Genomic DNA, 23,914 nt, shown 5'->3' on the forward strand with positions numbered 1-23,914 from the left:
AAGATAAAGTCTAGCCATGCTCTGGTCACCCTCCTCACCCCGTCCAGCTCTAGGTGTTTAATGATCACAGAGAAGGATCACGGTTAACAATGAGCAGAGTTAATACTGGAGAAGTGTAAGCAGCCACGCGCAGGCAACCTGTGAGCTGGTGACAGGCCACCTGTGAGCTGGGTGACAGACGAGTTTACATACGTTTGGTGCGCATCACTGCAACCTATCAAGGTCAAACAGGTTGGTAAGCAAAAACAAGCGTGAAGAACACGAGTCCAAATCTAGAACAACATTTAGACACAACACAGCGAGTGAATCATGCAGGCAAGTCTGTTGGAATGTACTCTTATGGTAAATCTATGCTTAAGGAAAGACACTGCTACGCTTCTACTAGTGTACTATCAACATGTTCATGATATAAAGAGAGGAACACATCACCAATGTGTTCATAGTAAACAGAGAGAGACAACAGTCGTGCACTACAAGGCCAAACTGAATTCGCTGATTGGCAAACTAATAGTACTAGAGATACATAGCATGGGCAAAGGCAGCATATAACTAGCCTAACACACTAATAAATGTACCTTTAGGAGAGAAGAAGAGCGCTGGCGCCTTCGATCAACTTTACTAAAACTCTGTTTTTTCTTCGCTGCCTTTCGGGGAATCATCTTGGCTTTGCGGAGTTCTGAGGGAGGTTTTAGACCTAGCTTCAGAGACGTCTCTTCGATAGGGAGGGCCCTTAGCGTCACCTGTCGGCAAACCCATGATGAGGCTAATACACTAGTGCTACAGGACTTCTATATGCAACCCTATCCTAAAAGACAGGCCGAGTGACGGGATTCCAAAGTGACATGGCCGCAAAACATAAAATGAAATGAAACATATTTTTGAAAAAAGAAGTCACACTGGTTGTAATTCGACTAATTTCAATAAATTATATATTTTCTAGAAAGATTAAATGCGAAAAAATATTCTAAAGAAAGTCTCTTAACCTTTGAGGAGAAATCAATGAATTTCCCAGAAAATAATGCTGAATATTAATATAAAAATCAGAATCTGAAAATACTGAATTGAAATTTTTAATGCAGCTGACGGTGAGTGGTGGTGTAGTTCTTGTCTTATCTTCAACAGCCGGTAACAGAGCTGTACTTCTCAGCATTTTTATCTTCATTACTATACAAAAATAGAATAGTTTTTTCCAAATAAAAAAGAAAATCCCTAAATAGAATTACTATACAAGAAATTAAAATATAAGACCAAAACAATATTTTATTTACTGTGAGATCCTGTACGGAATTTCGGGAAATAAGCAATTAAAAGGGCAGGTGCCATAAACCTGACTGACTTAAGAGGGCAAGTGCCACAAGTCTGACTAACCTGAGAAGGCAAATGCCATCAGTCTGATTGACCTAAAAGGGCAAGTGCCCTAAGTCTGACTGACCTAAAAGGGCAAGTGCCATAAGTCTGACTGACCTGAAAGGAAAAGTGCCATAAGTCTGACTAACCTAAACGGGCAAGTGCCATAAGTCTGACTGACCTAAAAGGGCAAGTACCACAAGTTTGACTGACCTAAAAGGGCAAGTGCCATAAGTCTGACTGACCTAAAAGGGCAAGTGCCCTATGTCTGACTGACCTAAAAGAGCAAGTGCCATCAGTCTGACTGACCTGAAAGGGCAAGTGCCATCAGTCTGACTGACCTGAGAGGGCAAGTGCCATAAGTCTGACTGACCTGAAAGGGAAAGTGCCATAAGTCTGACTAACCTAAATGGGCAAGCGCCATAAGTCTGACTGACCTAAAAGGGCAAATACTACAAGTCTGACTGACCTAAAAGGGCAAGTGCCATAAGTCTGACTGACCTGAGAGGGCAAGTGCCATAAGTCTGACTAACCTAAATGGGCAAGTGCCATAAGTCTGACTGACCTAAAAGGGCAAATACCACAAGTCTGACTAACCTAAATGGGCAAGTGCCATAAGTCTGACTGACCTAAAAGGGCAAATACCACAAGTCTGACTGACCTTAAAGGGCAAGTGCCATAAGTCTGACTGACCTGAGAGGGCAAGTGCCATAAGTCTGACTGACCTGAAAGGCTGATGGGCAAATGCCATAAGTCTAATTGACTTAAAACCTAAAGGCAGGTACCTGTTTCCTATCAATAACAAATGAATGTAAGATTTTATATGACTGCTCATCTACACACTCTATAGAAATGATGACCCAGCTGAAACTAAATATGGTGGTTCATACCATGTGGGTGTGTTTCTGTATTAGTCGAACAATGTGAGGCTGCGGTAGCCCGTGTACTGGCTCATTGTTGATGTGAGTGACAAGGAAATTGGGACGGAGGCCAGCGACCCAGGCAACACTGCCTTCAGTCACAGCCTACAAGAGATGTGAGCTGAAGCAGTCGCAGAAAGCAGACACAAGAGTATATAACAAAATTATTCTACTGACTGCCCATGATATGCTTGTCAAGTGAGAAAAATGGAACCTCTAATATGTGAAGCTGAGTTATGAAAAATATGATTGAGGAATATTTTATCATATATATACGATAAGTATATATATATGATAAGTAAATATATATATATATATATATATATATGATAATATATATCATATTACAATTTTAGAATAAACTAAACAGTTAAAACAAAATATAACCATAGACAGTACGACAAAGTGTAGCCTGAAGAGACTGAGCTGGAGGGAAACCGTGAAGTAAGACTGAAGGAAGTAGAAGGTGAGATAAACTAACAGTGATGAGATGATTGAGGTGATAGTAATGACCATCACTTGAGTACGCTTACAGTGATAAGATGATTGAGGTGGTAGTAATGACCATCACTTGAGTAAACTTACAGTGATGAGTTGATTGGGGTGATAGTAATGACCATCACTTGAGTAAACTTACAGCGATGAGATGATTGAGTTGGTAGTGATGACCATCACTTGAGTTAACTTACAGTGATGAGATGATTGAGGTGGTAGGAATGACCATCACTTGAGTAAACTTACAGCGATGAGATGATTGAGGTGGTAGGAATGACCATCACTTGAATAAACTTACAGTGATAAGATGATTGAGGTGGTAGTAATGACCATCACTTGAGTAAACGCGAATCGCCTTTAAAAAGAAACCATATCCTCGTGAACCTTTCTTTAGGATGAAGGCGGGACGCTTGAGCGCATCCCGTGTTGGAGACTGGTCACGAGAAGAAGTGCTTGAAGTAGGAGAGAGAAGAACATTTTGCAAGACCGGACTGAAATCTTCTACAAAGATAATAATAACAATGCTATGCAATAAAAGAAGAAGAAAGAAGAAGCTATACTTACCAATACACGTGTGTTGGTAAATATAAAGATATACATGTAAATTGTAATTTAATATAATGAATTATGAGTGTTTGATGAATGAAAATCAGCAAACTACCTTAACAAAATTTACCTACAAATAGCTAAATAGATTTATGCTGTAAAAATGCATTTTCATCATCAAATAAGTTTTCACATCCATCAATAAAAAGTCAGTCGATCTAAATCTTTACTAGAATAAGATTAGTGTTCACCCGTCTGAGGCCACGCTAAAACCATTAGGAAATAACGATTGCCTCGCATGAAAATCGAACCCTAGGCATCAGATTTAAAGGCAAGCACGCTATCACTACACTACTCGGGAGCTTTACCCCTTCACGGAATAATTCTAGATATACTGACTATGTATGACGATCTCTCACAGTGTACAGGACTGACAAGTACTGATAAGTACTGACTAGTACTGACAAATACTGATAAGTACTGACAAGTACTGATAAGTACTGACTAGTACTGACAAGTACTGATAAGTACTGATAAGTACTGACTAGTACACAAGCTGAATCAACTTCATATTGATAACAGATTTCAGTGATGTTAGCCATAAGATAAGCTTGTAAAATATAAAGAACTATAGTCTTTGATTGGAACCCATTCAAGTCAAACACCAGGTACAACTTTAGATGAAGGTTTCAAAAATTCAAATACTTGACACAACGAGAGAAGCTGTAACAAAATGTTTAAGAAGATTAAGTCTAAAATGATTTCAAAGTTACAAGCGCATTATTGCAATAATATGTAGTATTTAGAAAGAATAATTTTTTAGGGCATATGAATCTAAAGTACAACTCTTTTTACTCTGGTAATCAGTAACAAACTCCCCTAAACTTATATTCACATATTTATATATCTATTATAAGTTGAAAAATTAGTCTACATTCATCTTGTATTATAAATAAACAATAAAATAGTAAAAGAAACCAATTTTAAGGTCAATTGTTTGATTTTTTCATATTAAATAGGAAAAAGTGAAAAGAAAACTCCCCAAAGTGTATATATTCGATGATTTTGTTCAAATATTGATAGGGAATTCTCATCAAATTGATAGCCTGGTGTTTACCAAAAAACCTGCCTTAATTTGCATTCCATACATCTTGGACTGTCACGATGGCATCGGTTGCTAAGTGACCGTTGATATGAATAAATATAATCTTTGACCAAATAATAGCTATAGTTTGTGATTGAAAAAGTGTGTATTGCGGGTTTGGCTACTTGAAACGAGTACATGTAATGGAAAGTATTTAGCTAAGTAATTTATCAAACCCGGCTGGCAGTTAGGCAATTAGTGTACCAGAGAATCAGAAGCAAAACAGGAACGGGGCAAGAGGAAGCTTCTAATGGTGCCCCAAAAGAAGAGAATGATTTAGAGATACAACCAATTAAATGCATAAATATTAAAAATAACATATAAAAAATATGCAAAACGATTAAATTTGTATACTGATGTATCATGTGCAGAAAAAGGAAAAGCATAATGAAAGAGAGAGACCAGTGTGTCTAAGAGAAGAATTGAAGGCACTACCAACTAGTACTAGTACACATGACTACTAACCTGTTGGAGGAGGTATGAGGAGAGAGAGTTGTGTAGCAGACGCTGACTTGACAAACATACTCTTGCTAGTCACACTAGTTGGTATTGGTACAGGGCAGCTGTTTGTCTGGCCTTTCACCCCTAAAGTCGGTTTAAGAGACCTGGTTTCCGATGAGCCAGGGAAACGATCTGCTAAAATACAAGAGAAAGACGTGAGAGAAAGGGCTGTGGTTGTGTAAGACTGAGTGGGGCAAACATCTTGTGTTAGCAACATTTTGCATAAATCTTAGTATACATTTCATCCGGGGCTGAATTAATCAGATGTCTAAATTTGACCTCACGTATCCTGCTTCATGAGAGTTATTGCTGAGAAATATTAGAAAATTTAGCTGAATCCATAAAAGACTGATTCTACTAAGAGATTTGATCAGGCATTTACTTATTTTCGGTGATAGATGCATAGAATAAGAACACTGCGATTAACAGAGAGTGACATAACTAACCCTTGTAGGGAGGGGAGGGAGATGAACCAGATATGGAAACTTCAGGTAGACTGTGGTGCCGCTCCGGACCATCATCAAATACACTGTATGAAGGAGTGGTTCTGCTTCTCGGCCTTGCACCTTTCCTGTATATAGTATAGTTGAGTTATGGTCGTTACAAAAACATTCAACTCCAAAACAAAGAAATAAAACTCAAGCGATTGATTGAGATTAGATAAATACTGGATGGAAAGTAACTCATCAGAATTTAGGAAAGAGCCTGCCAAGTGATGATCACCCTTTGTATACTCACTCTGGAACTTGGGCAAGCAGCGTATTCCCAGGCAATTTTGCTCTCTGCAGTCGACTGGCAGGCAAAGGGCGATTCTTACGGTTAGAAGGTTGAGTGTTGCTGCTAGGGCTGTTGTTAGCTGATGACGAGCTGTCTGAACTAGAGTGAATTGGCAGATGAGGTTTTGAGTTTGAAAGAGCAGGCAACTCTATAGATTGCTGTGCTGCTGTATTGACTGATCCAGGACAGCCAGACAGTGATATTGGCATGGCCGCAACTGGCATCATAGACTGAGTCATTGACTGCGAGTTGGACAGAGGGGTTGATGGAGGGCTAGACAGAGGGGTTGATGGGGGGCTAGACAGAGTAGCTGCAGCTGCTAGAGTGTTGGAATTGCCAGTCGGAGTTGACGAAGGCATAGAAGGTTCTCCAAAGGAAGGAGGCGTGAGACCAATCACATCAAAATGTATGGGAGTAGTGGGAGGAGGAAAAACTGAGTCAGGGGTGGTGACTTGAACATTTCCATCTATCTCTTCTTCTCGCTGATCCTGCAGGTGATACAAAAAAGACAAACTTTAGAAATGTTGTCTAGTAATTTCACTTAAATGTCAACAGCAAACAGAAATTGTTGGAACAAGTGAATGCGATAATATTTCATCAAACAAAAGTATATGTATCCTATGGGAAAAGCTGGCAATTGCATCAGGTGTTCTTTGAAAGTTGTAAAGTGCAGCATCGGAACAAGAGAAGATAATCTTAAATAGTAAGCTAGTTCTCTCATCTCTGCAGCAAGTCACTTCGGCTACGATGACGGCTTTGCCTAGGGAAGGTCCTAAAGACTAGAATGTGGGTGCCCGCTACCATGGTTGGGTGCAGTCAAAATTTTGGGAGACACACGGGCAAAGACAGAGGTGACGAAATAGCAGAAATTGAAGATATAACCCAAGCCTGGGCAGATACAGCGTGAACAGATAGACTGGAAGCCAGTGCAAAAACTGGGTGTCTTCAACCCCACCACATTTCCTCCACTGTAACTAGCAGGTTCACAATCGAAAAATCTCAAACATTCAGAAGGAGCTAATCATGCATGATTACCCAAAGTTCTTGAAAGATGTCAGCCTTGCGTTTTAACCTGATGTTCTGTAAAGAGGCTTGCGTATGGATAAATTGCTCAGCAGCAAACAACAAAAATGCTCAACATTAATTACCGTAGTAGGCAGGTGAAGAAAAAGAGACTCATTTCATGTCTTCAAAACAGAACCTAGTTACCTTTTGGTGCAAAGACTCTGAAGATGTTGGACTTAAAGCATCAGACCTACGCAAAGATTTGTGAGCCACTCGAGGTGAGTGGTTATCTGCAGGTACAGGAGCTAAAGGAGGTGTTGTGGGTGTAACCAAAGGCGAAGTGACCGAGTCTCCCCGCAAGCTCAATGATGTCTCCGAATCGAATGATACGCTTCTAGAAGCTGATCGTTTGATAGAGGTGCTAAATGCACTGACCTCTTCATCCTAGATAATTGCACGGGTGTTAGAAAATCAAGTGCATGGAGTCACACGAACATAGGTGCAGTGACTAGATAGACAGATAACGGATACACAACAGTAAACAAGCGTGGTAGAAAGGTCTAATTTATATATAAGACACTCATGCGTAGACTAGCACATTTACAGTCAAGGAAAAGTTAAAATAACATTTAAACGTGAGTCTGATAATGCTTCGAGATGTAATGGCTGACATACGCTACAAACTGTTGACATACGCTACAAATTGTTGACATACGCTACAAACTGTTGCATACGCTACAAACTGTTGACATGCGTTACAAGCTGTTGACATACGCTACAAACTGTTGACGTACGTTACCAACTGTTGGCGTACACTTCAAACTGTTGATATACGCTACAAACTGTTGACATATGCAGCCTTTAATCGACAGCATGAAGTGGAATAGGTGTGACCGACAGCTATCATCCATTTTATTTGATGATAGCTCACTGAGTTACAATAATGCGCATGACACCTGATGGTAAGTATCAATAAGACAGAGGGAGAAATCTTTTGAAGGAAACAAAAAAGAAACGAAAACGATGAATGAAAGCACCTTGTTAAAAGGACAGTCCTTTTTAGGTGTTGATGTGTATGACTTGAGGCTAGACTTAAGAGTGTCTACTGTCATGCTGAGAGACTTCGTTGGCTGGATGGGACTCATCTGTAAAAGACACTATATACTTGTACAGTGAAACATGGATAACTCGCTCTCGGATATATCGAACACATGGTTAATTCGAATGGATTTGCTTGGTCCGTTCCCACGCAATGATAAATGGCTTTATATAACTCGACCTCGGACAGTTAACTCGAACAGTTTTTTGCCGAATTCACAAACGTGTTTTCCGTTCAATTTATTTCGAAGGAGTTTCCACTAGTCGCGGAGCTAAGACTACTCTGCTTTCTTAACTAAGCGCTTTTTATACGCGTATAGTGTACATATAATTTCCCCCGTACCATATAATGGAACCGAAAAAAAAATCGTATAAAAATGATTAATAGGGTCGCTAAGACGTTCGCTTAGTTACGGCCAAGCTATAAACGTTAGAAGGTATTAGCAATAAAAATTTAATAAAGATAGACACAGCATGCAAAATACATATTGTAACAGTGATTATATGCGGATACATAAAGATAAAATGTCACAAATAGGCTCGTGGCTTGGCGTCCGCTACAACAGACATCCGCTTTACGATGGCATCACCCAAGCAAAGAAAAGCGTGAAAACCTTCTGACAAACTTAAAGTACTCGAGGAAATCGAAGCAGGACAAAAGCTATCAGCATTATCAAAAAGAGAAAACTTTCCAAAAAGTACAGTGTCAACATGGATTAAACAAAAAGAAAGAATAAGATCGTTATGTGACCAAAATTCATCAAGGCTAAGAGATCGTTCAACGTCGCACGATGATTTGGATGGTGTATTATTGACTTGGTTTAGACAAGTGCGTAGTGAAGGCGTACCTGTCGATGGGCCAATTTTGTTAGAAAAGGCTTACAAGTTTTTAAGGACTACAATAACTGTTTAAAATCTATTTCTACAATAAGTCACACTGTTGATCTTTGTCAAAAAATACCTTGTCACAGACTACACTCGATAAGTTTTTTAAATGACACAACTGATCAGATGTAAAGCATGCTTTTTTGCATTGGTCATAAATGTTTACTTATGTCCAGTTTTAAAAATTATCAGAAAGAATAGATATTTTTCTATTAGGCTTAGATTTGTTTGCCGTTTTAGGTGATGTGACTGACAAGACGTTTTAAGATTAAAATTGGCAAAATTGATCTCGAGTAAAACACTCAGAAGAAAAAATGTCTTCTGAGCGTTTTAACCGCGATTAGGTTTTGCCAATTTTAATCTGAAAAGGTTCTGGCAGTCACATCACCTAAAACAACACACAAATCTCAAGTGTATAAAAATATCTATACTTTCTGATAAATACTTTAAAACTCTACATCAGATGCCCTTTAACTTACAACAAACAACCTATACTTTAGTTTTATATATACATGTAGTTTGTAAATGTATCTACTGATAAATACATTCACTTGTGACTGTGCTCTGATAACTTGAACGCTCTGATAACTCAAACACTTTCACTCGGCCCCGTGAAGTTTGAGTTATCCATGTTTCACTGTACTAGGTATGAGCATTGCTTCCAACAGGCTGATAGGGGTAACGCAAACCACTCCACCCACCGTATCAGAGGAGGTAGCCATCTTTGGACTGTCCGAGCCACTGTCGCTGCTGACCTGTGTGTGGGCAAAAACGCTAGAACTGCCTGAACTCTGTCGACTGAGGGAATCGTGATCTTGGCTCTTTTGTTCCTGAGTCCGCTGACAAGCCTTGTTGTACCTCGGGGAGCAGCTTGAAAAGCTGTTTATCATAATGTCATCATCAGAATCATCTTCATATTCATTATGCTGAGGAAACCTGTCAGCTCTCACTGGAAATACAGTTCAAATGCATTAACTACAATTTCTTTGTAAAATGACATTCCATAGTTCACATGTCATACTGCGGATGTCATTCCATAGTTCACATGTCATACTGCGGATGACATTCCATAGTTCACATGTCATACTGCGGATGTCATTCCATAGTTCACATGTCATACTGCGGATGTCATTCCATAGTTCACATGTCATACTGCGGATGTCATTCCATAGTTCACATGTCATACTGCAGATGACATTCCATAGTTCACATGTCATACTGCGGATGTCATTCCATAGTTCACATGTCATACTGCGGATGTCATTCCATAGTTCACATGTCATACTGCGGATGACATTCCATAGTTCACATGTCATACTGCGGATGTCATTCCATAGTTCACATGTCATACTGCGGATGTCATTCCATAGTTCACATGTCATACTGCGGATGTCATTCCATAGTTCACATGTCATACTGCGGATGACATTCCATAGTTCACATGTCATACTGCGGATGACATTCCATAGTTCACATGTCATACTGCGGATGACATTCCATAGTTCACATGTCATACTGCGGATGACATTCCATAGTTCACATGTCATACTGCGGATGACATGACAAGTTATCCTGCTAAATTCCATGTCATATGACTTATTAGACACACCATGCTATGAATGAAGCGATAAGGCATGAAGCGATAAGGCAACAGATGAAAGAATTTCAGTGCCTTTGCGAAGAGCGAGTCAAGGAAACGAGTAAGAATGAGTGCGTTGATAAAAACTAACAATCAAAGTAGCTGGTGTCTTCCTCACTCTCCAAGTTGGGTATAAACTCTGCCTTTTGTCTCAGGAGACTATCCCAGTCAATGTCATTCACAAATGTGTGTTCCATCACAGTTCTGGCACCTGTGACAACCAATCATACAGACATCATAGAAGTGAGAGACTACATCATTACAACACAGCGAGTATCAAAGATCGGGAGACAGCACAAGCTACACATAGCTAGCAACCGACCAGTGGTTCCAAGACGCTTGAGTGGGTCCCTTTCAAGTAAACGGAGAATGAGATCTTGGGCTTCAGGAGGCAGAGCATACTCCTCTTCTTGAGGAAACTCAATCTCACCATAAAGTACCATCTGGAAAAGTTCCTCGGGGCTGTCCCCAAAAAACGGGGTGATACCGACCAAGAATTCATAGAGTATCACTCCCATAGACCACCAGTCCACCGGTTTACCTATTAATCAACAAATCAATGTAGTGATGGTTCATGGATGCATAAGAATACTAAGACGTCACTTTGATAGCTATGGATGTGTGCTACAGTCAATGGCCTACACTGAAATACACAGCCTATACAGCAAACGCCCAGTGACAGCAAATGCTGAGTGAATTATTAGTATCCACAAGGCATAAGGTTTACATCTTAAAACCATACCAATGTATATATGCACATTTTGGATGCAGTTTGCGCGAAATAGCTAAATAGCTATACAACTTAATATAGTTCTATCACTCGATATAATTATATAACTTTGTATAGCTTCACAACTTGATACAATTCTGTAACTAGATATAGTTTTCTATAGCTCTGATACAGTTCTATAAACTATTGAAAGTTATAGAACTATTGAAAGTTATAGAACTATTTAAAGTTATAAAGCTACACAAACTTAGAGAGCTAGCTATAGAGTTGTAGAGCTATATATATTTATACAAACAAGTAAAGATAGAGAGCTCACTATGTAGAACTATGCGGAGTTATACAGCTATATAGTATTATAAAGTTCACTAAGTAGAACTATACGGAGTTATACAGCTATATAGTATTATAAAGCTCACTATGTAGAACTATACAGAGTTATACAGCTATATAGTATTATAAAGCTCACTATGTAGAACTATACGGAGTTATACAGCTATATAGTATTATAAAGCTCACTATGTAGAACTATACGGAGTTATACAGCTATATAGTATTATAAAGCTCACTATGTAAAACTATACGGAGTTATACAGCTATATAGTATTATAAAGCTCACTATGTAGAACTATACAGAGTTATACAGCTATATAGTATTATAAAGCTCACTATGTAGAACTATACGGAGTTATACAGCTATATAGTATTATAAAGCTCACTATGTAGAACTGTACAGAGTTATACAGCTATATAGTATTATAAAGCTACAGAGATTTATAATTCGTGGATGATTCAGAGTTAACAGACCCAAGTACGTCGACAGACAAATATTTGATTGTTCTACCCCTTTCCATATCTCAACGAGTCCCGTCTTCGATATACCACTGCCTTAGAGAAACTTAACATTGGTTCACAAGTACTCACCATAACCCTGCCTGAGAATAACCTCTGGTGCGATATATTCCGGAGTACCAAATATCTGTCGGTCATTAAACTGCTTGCTCTCTCGATCAAGCAATCCCTCGACGAGGTTTGTTGTCAGATTCATGATGCCCATTTTACTCAGTCCAAAATCGGTTAACTTGATGTGTCCTTCATTCGTGATGAGCAGGTTGTCCGGTTTGAGGTCTCGATGCACTATGCCGTAATCATGGATGTACTCCAAGGCTAACATTGTCTCAGCAAAATACATACGAGCCATGTCTAGAGGCAATGGTCCTCCCATGTTTTTTATTAGTGCCGCGCAGTCTCCACCTTCAAAGGTCACACGTAATACATTACGTTAACACATTGACTGCCACAGGAAACTACAGACAAATAGAGCGAATTAACTATAACTAAAACAAGCATTTAGCTAGTTGTAATATCTAGTTTAAGGTTCAACCACATTCTATTAGTATGAGAGACACTTGCAAAAACACCTTTTAATTCATTCATCATAGAGCACTAGTAGAGAAGGCATTGGATCAACATCTTTAAGATGACACATGAGCAACAAAAGTTGGCCGATTAAACTTGAGTGGTAGGTAAATCATTAACTTCACAACTAGACAACTAAACAGATTGAACAACTACAAATATCAAATAAGTAGGATTATCACTACAGTAAGCATAAGCATGTAGGATTATCACTACAGTAAGTATAAGTATGCAGGATTATCACTAGAGTAAGTATAAGTATGTAGGGTTATCACTAGAGTAAGTATAAGTATGCAGGATTATCACTAGAGTAAGTATAAGTATGCAGGATTATCACTACAGTAAGTATAAGTATGCAGGATTATCACTACAGTAAGTATAAGTAAGCAGGATTATCACTAGAGTAAGTATAAGTATGCAGGATTATCACTACAGTAAGTATAAGTATGCAGGATTATCACTACAGTAAGTATAAAAGTGTTGAATTTATAAACTGAATATAAACATGGGGTTAGAATGAGAGTAAAGATCAGATGTTGTCTCCTCTTACCCTCTACATACTCCATGACAAGGCAAAGATGTTTCTTTGTCTCAAATGAACCATAGAGAGCGACGACGAAAGGGTTGTCAGCGAAAATGAGAATATCTCTCTCAGTAAAAACCTGTTCTACCTGATTCCTTAGTACTAAGTTAGTTTTGAGTAGCTTCTTCATGGCACATCTCTGATTCGTGTACTTGTTCCTGACGAGCCAGACGGCACTGTTGGATAAATAATAATATACGGGTACAATTGCACGCTGATCTCAGTGATGGCAATCTGCTGGCTCCATCCCTAAACCCCTTTACATGTACAGCCACTCATCGATATGCCTCATTAAATGTTTGTCACTCACCCATATTTCCCATCAGAGCTTTGTCACTCACCCATATTCCACATTAGAGGTTTGTCACTCACCCATATTCCACATAAAAGGTTTGTCACTCACCCATATGCCTCATTAGAGGTTTGTCACTCACCCATATTTCCTATCAGAGCTTTGTCACTCACCGATATGCCCCAATAGAGGTTTGTCACTCACCCATATGCCCCATTAGAGGTTTGTCACTCACCCATATTCCCCATTAGAAGTTTGTCACTCACCCATATTCCACATAAAAGGTTTGTCACTCACCCATATGCCCCATTAGAGGTTTGTCAATCACCCATATGCCCCATTAGAGGTTTGTCACTCAACCATCTGCCCCCATTAGAGGTTTGTCACTCACCCATATTCCCCATTAGAGGTTTGTCACTCACCCATATGCCCCATTAGAGGTTTGTCACTCACCCATATGCCCCATTAGAGGTTTGTCACTCACCCATATTCCCCATTAGAGGTTTGTCACTCACCCATATGCCCCATTAGAGGTTTGTCACTCACCCATATGCCCCATTAGAGGTTTGTCACTCACCCATATGCCCCATAGGAGGTTTGTCACTCGCCCATATTCCACATTAGAGGTTTGTCACTCACCCATATTCCACATTAGAGGTTTTTCACTCACCCATATTCCACATAAGAGGTTTGTCACTCACCAATCTGCCCCATTAGAGGTTTGTCACTCACCCATCTGCCCCATTAAAGGTTTGTCACTCACCCATATGCCCCATTAGAGATTTGTTTAATGTACTCATAATCGTCCTCAACAGGAAGTTTCATGGGATAATTGCTGTCAGAGCAGATGGACAGCGAGTCTGATTCATCTGGAGCCGAGAGACTAGAATGCTCCATGTCATCCAAGTCCTGAGGCAGGATGGCTGCAAGCAGTCCACAACTAGTGATAATTAAACGTGTCATACGCTGAAAATTATAGATGGGTAACTACTTTAAATAAAATAATATTTATGTAATGAAACTGATCCTCAGGACAAGATCATGAAGGCTAAAGCAACACCCATAACTACGGTAAAAGTTAATGACTTGCCAACAAACACAGATAAGTTCTATAAAAAGCACTAACTGACAGCGGTTAACAGGTGTGATTAAGATTTAACAAACACTCGCAAGAAGACATAAGTGTAACGTAGAAACAGTCTACCTTCCAAAGGATCCCTGGCAAGTTGCAGCTTGCTAACAATGTACTTGGGTATGTCTGATGTGTTGATGGTCTTCTTCGCTTGTCCTTCTGCCTGCTCCAGCAGACAGTAAAACTCATCTGGATCAAACTCCTAAAGCGCAGTCACAGCAAAATGTTTATTTAATGTGGAGACAACTCGCTTATCAACATGCAACCAAATCGTGTGAACTGCCTTGAGCCATTTTACAGTGATTTGTGAATACTGGTAGATTAGTGCTGAAATTATATATATAAATATAATTTCAGCATTTTATATATAAAATGTTATAATCTATATATACTGGCAGAAATTTTATAGAAGAGTTTATAAACCGATGCATTGTATATCATCGTATGTCATCGTATATAATCGTATATCATCGTATATCATTATATATCATCATATATAATCGTATATCATCATATATAATCGTATATCATCATATATAATCGTATATCATCATATATAATCGTATATCATCCACTAACCAAACACTCAAGAAGTCGGGCTGTTCTTGACACAATCATCAATAGACACCGAATCATTTTATCGACAACATGATATGAGACGCTCTCCCTGTTCTTTACCTAAAGTGAGTAAACAACATATCACATTATGCAAGAAGTATACGCCACAAGAAGTATATTAGCATGGTACAAGGAGTATATTAATATATAACAGTAAGTATATTAACACGGTACAAGGAGTATATTGATATATAACAGTAAGTATATTAACACGGTACAAGGAGTATACTAATATATAACAGTAAGTATATTAACATGGTACAATGAGTATATTAATATATAACAATAAGTATATTAACACGGTACAAGGATTATATTGATATTTAACAGTAAGTATATTAACATAGTACAAGGAGTATATTAATATATAACAGTAAGTATATTAACATGGTACAAGGAGTATATTAATTTATAACAGTAAGTATATTAACACGGTACAAGGAGTATATTAATATATAACAGTAAGTATATTAACATGGTACAGGGAGTAATAGAAACAACTTACATCAACACTGAGAGTGCGAAGGTTCTCTGAGAGCTCATGGAAGTAAAGAGAAGAGAGGAGCTGAGAGTGACACTTGTCCAAGCAGTCCTGCGCCAAATGCACTATCTGTTTGTGCACAAAACAAGCCGTAGCATCTGCGGTCTCCGCTCCTGCTGGCAGCGTGTACTCCTCTATAAATGATCTTAGCTTCTCTTCCATCTGCTGTACCGCCTATGCATTGCAAAATATAGCTTAATGATCAAACCTGCAAGCTAGAGATGGTATCCCGAAGGAAATTGTTGATAATTTGGTTTGTTAGTGATAGCATCATTATGTAAACAAATTACTTAGGAGTTATCTGTTCTTGATATTTATATTAATTTACATTGTACATTTCACTTCTTGCTAGCAGATTGATAAACAACATAAACCAAGATTGGTTATTTATGCTTTGACAATACCAGATGTAATCAATTGTAGGACTCGTCTTCTCATCTTAAATACATGTATCTACCATGTCTTAAATACATGTATCTACCATGTCTTAAATACATGTATCTACCATGTCTTAAATACATGTATCTACCATGTCTTAAATACATGTATCTACCATGTCTTAAATACATGTATCTACCATGTCTTAAATACATGTATCTACCATGTCTTAAATACATGTATCTACCATGTCTTAAATACATGTATCTACCATGTCTTAAATACATGTATCTACCATGTCTTAAATACATGTATCTACCATGTCTTAAATACATGTATCTACCATGTCTTAAATACATGTATCTACTATGAACTCTGGCGTACAAGCTGAAAATTATAGACACACAAAAAACAAAACTTCACCATCGTGTTGGCCCGTCTCCCAAATATAATGAAACTGCCACCTATAATAATATGCATTTTAAAAAAGCAATACCGCAAAACAGGTTTTGGCAAGGAATCATGATTTGTGTACAAGTAAAGGAATATATGGAAAATCGTGGATGCTTTTTGTCAAATTTGTATTTATAGAATTTGTGTCATGAAAAAATCAAATATGAAAAGTTGAGGATCGATTTGTAAGCATGAAATTTGGCGTTAAATTTTCGAATTTATGCCGCAATTTACGGTACTTTGATATTTATAAAAGTACATTACATGTTTTCAAGCAGATTCTTGAACTGAATTATATACTTGGAGTTGGTTTTCTCAGTTGGACAAGACCAGATATAACTACGGTTTGACCTGACCAAATATAACCACGGGTGGACAGACCAGATACAGTGCACCCTCAGGATACGATTTTGATCCATTCCAGGGTTGGCATCGTATGGTGAAGAAATCGCATGTAGGGTTGTAGAAACCATTGTAATTAATGTAAACATTCCCCAGTAAAAATCGTCAACATTTTATATAAGTGCTGCATATATTAAAGATTAGTAACAACATAGTATGTTAACCTTAGTAACTATAGTTACCTACAGTAACTTTACTATATTTAGTGAATTTATTGGTTATGATCTGCATTAAAATTTAATGTTACAATGTCTATGAGCAGTACTACATACCATAGAAACTTCTTACCTTCAAGACAGACATACGCATAACCGTACTAAACACATACACAAGCTAAGCTTTTGTACGCATGTTTAACTGTTTTACTGAATTTCAACTCTTTATCACTCAAATTTTATCAATTATCAGTTTTTGTCTTCGCTTTTACTAAAACTTTTAGCGACCTGTTTAAAACTTTTTTAACCTAATTCGGCAAGAAAACCCGAACGATGCTGATTTCGTGATGAAGTGGACTTTTGTTAGCAGATTAAAAGAAGTTGTTTGACCACAAAACTTTCTGTATGAAGAAATCGCAACTCCAATTTTGTTACTGGTTTAGAAGGGAAAATATTCTTTTTTACACACGAGAATTGCTGAACTGAGAGAAACCGGTCATCGTGTCGCTTTCCGGCATTGTGAAAATATTTTGGGCAACCAGCCTCGGTGTCTTTATTATCTTGACGTACGTAATAAGCACACCGACTGCCAATTTAAACTCGGGTGAAAAATTTTGTAGAATTCGTATGGTGAAATGAGATTCGTATGGTAAGGTGAAAAATCATGTTCCACTTCGTAAGGTGAAAAAATCGTGTATCAGGGTAATCGTATCTTGAGGGTGCACTTTATAACCAATTTTAAGACAGTTTTAGTTTGATGTTGGTCTAGGCTATCGAATTGAATTTTTTAATGATTTACAATTACGTCCAACCTTCACGGTAAGATCTGGGAACTACCAAATATGAATATTGGGCCATACTTGAGAAAGCAAGGGACAAGCGAACACAATTGTGGTATGAAGACCAACTGCTGCCCGACTTGCTTCAATGCAGTGTCTAAAACATCTTGCAATAAGATAATTGGTTCTAGAATACCTCGGCAATCTAACTAAATACAACATAGTTCAACAGTAATTATGAGTCAGATATACAAATTCGTATACTTAATATTTGATGTTAAGTATCGTTGATGTTAGCTTAAAGGTGAACATACACCCCTCAAGTACCTCAAGTGCCTCAAGTGCTGCAACTCAACATAATCTATATACATATTTCTCAAAGTCTGTCCGTTCATCAGAAATTCAGCCATAGATCTTAAAATCTTGGAATTAATATTCCGTACTGAAAAGGAATTGATCTCAGACCAAACTGTTCACAAGTCTTACACCTAGCCCACTGGACTATGGAAGTCCAATTGCTAGCTTGCCAATATAAGTCATTATATCAGAGCAATACCTAACTGCTTTACATATGACGCGGGTCGTAGCATAACGTCACGAGAAGATGTTCGCTCACATTATTAAACTGCCTAATAGCAAAACTCTCACAACTTCTCATTGTTTATAAGACAAAAACTTTTCTCATGATATGTAGTTTGAAAGTTAGAATGGCAAATGTTGTAATATGTTAAATACAAATCAATTTTCTGTCCAAATAATCTTCTACTACACGGGCAACGCCGGGTGGCACAGCTAGTATTAATATAAAGCTAAAACATCAAGCTTCAATTTGATATACTTTTTGTCTTTGTAGACTAGCTGTCCAAAAATATAATAGTTTGAACATCACCGCTTGGAATGCTCAGATTCAAGCGAAAGTGCGATAATGAAATCTATAGTTGCGCTTTGGTGAAGTGGCCAATAGGATAGCCTGGCGTAACGCTGCAACTTGAACGCAATGCCCAATATCAATACCAAGAGACAGACAGCCGCGCAACTAGTGACGTCATTTTGGCACATATTTTTCTTCTGAGTGTTTCAATAACAATTAAGTTTTGTTGATTTTAATATTGAAACATCCTGGCAGTCAGATCACCTCAACCATCAAAGACAATCGCAAATGATAGAAAAATACCAACACTTTATGATAAAATCTACTAAAAATCTACAAAAAGTTCGGCTTCAAACCCTTTCCTTGATTAAGAGACATTGAGCAATAATTATCACCATTATATGAGATTCAACCATAACTAATATGAAATATAACAGCTACGAAATATGTCAGCTACGAAATGTCTTGTGATGCAGGTGACACTCTCCAACTCCCTTGCTGCAAGTAAAGTAAGTGATAAAGTCATTCAATGACCTCTCACCAAACAAAAGACTATTAGTTCATCAGAGTTAAAGAAGACTAGAGAGGAGCAATACCTTAGGAAAGCGCTCTCTATACAAAGAATTCATCATGAATGTAGAGTCCGCATCTAATAGTACAGCTCTGGTGGGGCTGCAATAGAGAAACAAAAGAATATAAACCATGTAATGCAGCAGAGTCGGTGAAAAAACTGAGGCTACAATTATGGACAACAGGAAATGTGTAGTCAAAAACTAAACATATCGCGGATACATGAGGTGTAAGTCAACCCGTAGCCCCTCTCACAATATCCATGACTAGTAAATGACAACCTGTAGCCTGTGATCAACAGTCAGCCATTACGACAATCAGTAATGCTGCGAGGGGTATGATAGAAGTGAGCGAAAGCTAGAGGGTTTAACTATAGAGTGAGGCAAAACAAGCGTCCCTAGCTGTTGGCCCAAGGCTATGCTCAACTATAAAGCTGATCAAGTGGACAGTAATAGCATTGGTCAGTCTTTCTGTTGCTCATATAAATGAGAATAAGATAGCTTGAAGATCTGATATTCAAAATGGGCACAGATACACTACTGACAGGATTCATCCGATCATCCCATTGCAAAAGAATTTTAGGTAATGTTAACCGCTGTGAAGGACCTTCTGGCAGCCACAAGTTGAATTGAGAGACTACTAAAGGTACAATTATCAAACACAATTTTGGCAATCGAATCTTGAGAATTGCACAAGATGGCATATACCTCATTTATCTACATCAGCCCTTTGCACGGAGTCATATTTTAAAATTAACTATGAAATAACCAGTGGTAATAATAACTGGTGAATAGAATAGTTAAACAGTAAAACCGGTGGATGAAAAATGAACAACTGACTGACTGAGAACAACAACTAACCCAGCACCAACTCAATGATGCCAATGATCGCTAATGCAGTTGAAGCGACCTCCTACTCACTGTTTACATATCTAAGTAACCTTTGATTTATGTCATTTAAAACTATTAAGTCAATTCTAAATATTTTGTGACAAAGTATTTCACGGTTAAAAATACCAATCATACATTTAATGATGCCAGGTGGTGCTGCAAAGGAAAATTTCAAATACTTTCTGATCAACAGTAGTCGAAGCCTCGGTTCATGAGTTACGATGACATACATAAACCATCATGTCGTATTTATCGAAGAACAAACTGCACTACTGATTAAAACAAATGAAAACTTCTCGTATTACTGCTAGTCAAAAGCCATAGCTCCCGAAACAGCGTGGGAAGGAGAAACAGGTTCCGAGGAGCCCACACGCACACCGAACCGTGTAGCAAGAGGAGTCTTTGCGCACCAACCACCTACCATGGTTGAAGAGAATGGAAAAGGATCATACACGCAGTACTATGAAGATGTTTTAAGGAGCAGAAGAGGGTGTACAGAGAGCAAGAATTGTCTAGCAAAGGAAAACGAAACATGCATTTACGTCTGGCCACAGGGTAGCAGGTACTTGCCTGAATATGCTGCTAGAACAGCTGAAATCAATGGCACAGCAATAAGATAAACAAACCTGCTAATAACACTGGTGGATGAGTTAGTTAACTCTGGTAAGCAACTTGTGTAAAACGGGCAGGGAAAAAGGCAAAAGCCACCAGCTAAAAAATATGCTTGGACAACGGATGGAAGAGATAATAGATAGACGAGAGAGAGACTGTGTGATGATATGCAAGGGAAGCAACAGGGAACATAGATTGTCATTACTAAGGATGAAGCCGGAAAGACAAAGACAGAGGCTGATATGTGAGAAAAGAAAAGGGCAAATAGGTAGCTGAGAATGGAAGATAGGTTGACGTGGAGAAAGAACAGGTTGATGCGGAGAAAACACAGGTTGATGCGGAGAAAACACAGGTTGACGAGGAGATATGACAGGTTGGCGAGGAGATATGACAGGTTGGCAAGGAGATATGATAGGTTGGTGAGGAGATATGACAGGTTGGCGAGGAGGTATGACAGATTGGCGAGGAGGTATGACAGGTTGGCGAGGAGAAATGACAGGTTGATGAGGAGAAATGACAGGTTGGCGAGGAGGTATGACGGGTTGATGAGGAGAAATGACAGGTCGATGAGGAGAAATGACAGGTGGGGTCCTCCCATGTTTTGTGATGATTTTGACGACCCGACAAGGATATTTGAAAAGCGACAGACGAGACGACCATTTATCACTGGAGGTGATGTTGACGAGGCGACGATGATTGTGTAAGTAGGCTTACTGAAGGGATGTACGGCTATACCTAACAATACTTTTGTTGGTTCTGAGTTCTGACCGAAAAACACAGAAATATTCGGTCGAAATACAGAATTATTTGCGGTGTGCATGCCCACCGAACTCGTCAACGAAACGCTTTACAAATTACGCTAAACAAATTATTAGCGAGCACGATTCTAGCAGCTTTAGCAATTAGTCCAAGACACGTATTATGACACACAATAACATTACCGATACAATTCAACATAGTACACGATGTAACTGCTTAGATTGCGCTATTGTTGGTTAGCGAGCACGATTCTAGCAACTTTCAAAGTTTATGTAGTCCGAAGCACATAACGCGACACGCAAGAAAAATATCACGGCAATTCAGTAGAGTAAATACGATGCAACTAACTTGATTGCACTAAGAATAGCAACACTTTTTACCACCAAAATTTTGCTGCTAAAAAGGAATTTTTATTATTAAAAAATAAAGGATTTGTAGCGATGGTGTATAAACGATAAATACAAACAATAGCGCAATCTAAGCAGTTGCATCGTATTTACTATGTGGAAGTGTACTCATACTTTTATTGTGTGTCTTTATACATGTCTTGGACTATACTAATTGCAAAAGCTGCTAGAATCGTGCTCTCTAGCACGATCCTAGCAGCACAGAATAATTCTGTGTGTTTCGTTCATTTCGTGATTTCAGTCATAACGAAAACTTCGTTACGTGTGGCCGTACCTTCACTAACTTATTATTTGTCCATAAATTAACACGATCAAACGAACCTTCACTAGTTTTGGTTTGAAGTATTTGGCTCAAAATTTATAGACTGCCATGTAATTTAAGTAAACAGCAATGAAATGTGACGACACACTGACAGCAAATAAGTTTCCAAGTCTGTGACTGACAGTGATTATTAAAGACAATCTCAGTCTATTTTCAGTTAAAGATGTGTAGCCCTAAAAACCTAAGATGCCTGTCACACTTCGCGGAATAATCAGCAACGCTCCCAAACATCACCAATAAATTTGTGAAGGTTGCGGGTTGAGCCATGCTTTTTATTAGCAGAAGTTCAAGTTGAGCAAGTTTCAGGTTTTCAACGCAACCCAGTGCCGCCAGAATAGATATTCGTATTAAAATAACGAATGTGAAGGAAGAGGTTGTTTTGGTTACCAACTTGAAAAAGGTGACGACAGTGATTTTAAAAGTGACTATTCTGACGACAACTTTGTGTGGTAGGACCCCCACAGGTTGATGAGGAGAAATGACAGGTTGACGAGGAGATGCGACAGGTTGATCACAATATCTGACAGGTTGACGAGAAAATCTGACAGATTGATGAGAAGATATGACAGATTGATGAGAAGATGACTGGTTGATGAGGAGAGACGACAGGTTGGTGAGAAGATATGACAGATTGATGAGAAGATGACTGGTTGATGAGGAGAGACGACAGGTTGGTGAGGAAAGATGACAGGTTGAGGAAAGAGGACAAGTTGACAAGGAGAGAGGACAAGCTGACAAGGAGAAAGGACAAGTTGACAAGGAGAGAGGACAAGTTGACAAGGAGAGGGGACAAGTTGACAAGGAGAGAGGACAAGCTGACAAGGAGAAAGGACAAGTTGAAAAGGAGAGAGGACAAGTTGACAAGGAGAGGGGACAAGTTGACAAGGAGAGAGGACAAGCTGACAAGGAGAAAGGACAAGTTGACAAGGAGAGAGGACAAGTTGACAAGGAGAGGGGACAAGTTGACAAGGAGAGGGGACAAGTTGACAAGGAGAGGGGACAAGTTGACAAGGAAAAACGACAGGTTGACAAGGAAAAACGACAGGTTGACAAGGAGACAGAAAGAACATATTACCAAAGAGAAGGAACAGGTTGCAAAAGAGAGAGGACAGATTGACAAGGAAAGAAGACAAATTGACAAGGAAAGAGGATATATTGACGAGGAAAAAGGACATGCTGACAAGGAAAGAGGATAGGGTGACAAGGAGAGAGAACATGGCGACAAGGAGAGAGGGCATGGCGACAAGGAGAGAGGACATGGCGACAAGGAGAGAGGACATGGCGACAAGGAAAGAGGACAGGGCGACAAGGAGAGAGGACATGGCGACAAGGAGAGAGAACATGGCGACAAGGAGAGAGGACATGGCGACAAGGAGAGAGGACAGGGCGACAAGGAGAGAGAACATGGCGACAAGGAAAGAGGATAGGGTGACAAGGAGAGAGAACATGGCGACAAGGAGAGAGGACATGGCGACAAGGAGAGAGGACATGGCGACAAGGAGAGAGGACATGGCGACAAGGAAAGAGGACAGGGCGACAAGGAGAGAGGACATGGCGACAAGGAGAGAGAACATGGCGACAAGGAGAGAGGACATGGCGACAAGGAGAGAGGACATGGTGACAAGGAGAGAGGACAGGTTGACAAGG

At 38.9% G+C, this 23,914-nt stretch overlaps 1 protein-coding gene across 6 annotated transcripts in view; it reads right to left on the reverse strand.

Annotated features, from left to right (window-relative positions):
• LOC137395128 (microtubule-associated serine/threonine-protein kinase 3-like) overlaps window positions 1–23,914 on the reverse strand; it is a 44,747-nt gene that overhangs the window by 3,068 nt on the left and 17,765 nt on the right. For 2 of the 6 annotated variants that reach the window (XM_068081933.1, XM_068081932.1), the window contains exons 13-32: window positions 20,738–20,758; window positions 19,304–19,379; window positions 15,634–15,843; window positions 15,090–15,188; window positions 14,583–14,712; window positions 14,142–14,301; window positions 13,054–13,262; window positions 12,009–12,338; window positions 10,680–10,898; window positions 10,449–10,568; window positions 9,420–9,667; window positions 7,773–7,880; window positions 6,940–7,179; window positions 6,766–6,810; window positions 5,692–6,218; window positions 5,400–5,524; window positions 4,918–5,088; window positions 3,061–3,263; window positions 2,238–2,372; window positions 576–740 (exon numbers count right to left, since the gene is read on the reverse strand). In XM_068081933.1, the coding sequence (XP_067938034.1) occupies window positions 576–740; window positions 2,238–2,372; window positions 3,061–3,263; window positions 4,918–5,088; window positions 5,400–5,524; window positions 5,692–6,218; window positions 6,766–6,810; window positions 6,940–7,179; window positions 7,773–7,880; window positions 9,420–9,667; window positions 10,449–10,568; window positions 10,680–10,898; window positions 12,009–12,338; window positions 13,054–13,262; window positions 14,142–14,301; window positions 14,583–14,712; window positions 15,090–15,188; window positions 15,634–15,843; window positions 19,304–19,379; window positions 20,738–20,758 (3,541 nt within the window). Of the gene's footprint in view, window positions 1–192; window positions 215–575; window positions 741–2,237; window positions 2,373–3,060; window positions 3,264–4,917; window positions 5,089–5,399; window positions 5,525–5,691; window positions 6,219–6,765; window positions 6,811–6,939; window positions 7,180–7,772; window positions 7,881–9,419; window positions 9,668–10,448; window positions 10,569–10,679; window positions 10,899–12,008; window positions 12,339–13,053; window positions 13,263–14,141; window positions 14,302–14,582; window positions 14,713–15,089; window positions 15,189–15,633; window positions 15,844–19,303; window positions 19,380–20,737; window positions 20,759–23,914 lie in introns of all 6 variants that reach the window. The other 4 variants (XM_068081937.1, XM_068081934.1, XM_068081935.1 and 1 more) reach the window with 4 other exon arrangements.

Source organism: Watersipora subatra, chromosome 4 (genome assembly GCF_963576615.1).
Source record: "Watersipora subatra chromosome 4, tzWatSuba1.1, whole genome shotgun sequence".
Classification (NCBI taxonomy): domain Eukaryota; kingdom Metazoa; phylum Bryozoa; class Gymnolaemata; order Cheilostomatida; family Watersiporidae; genus Watersipora; species Watersipora subatra.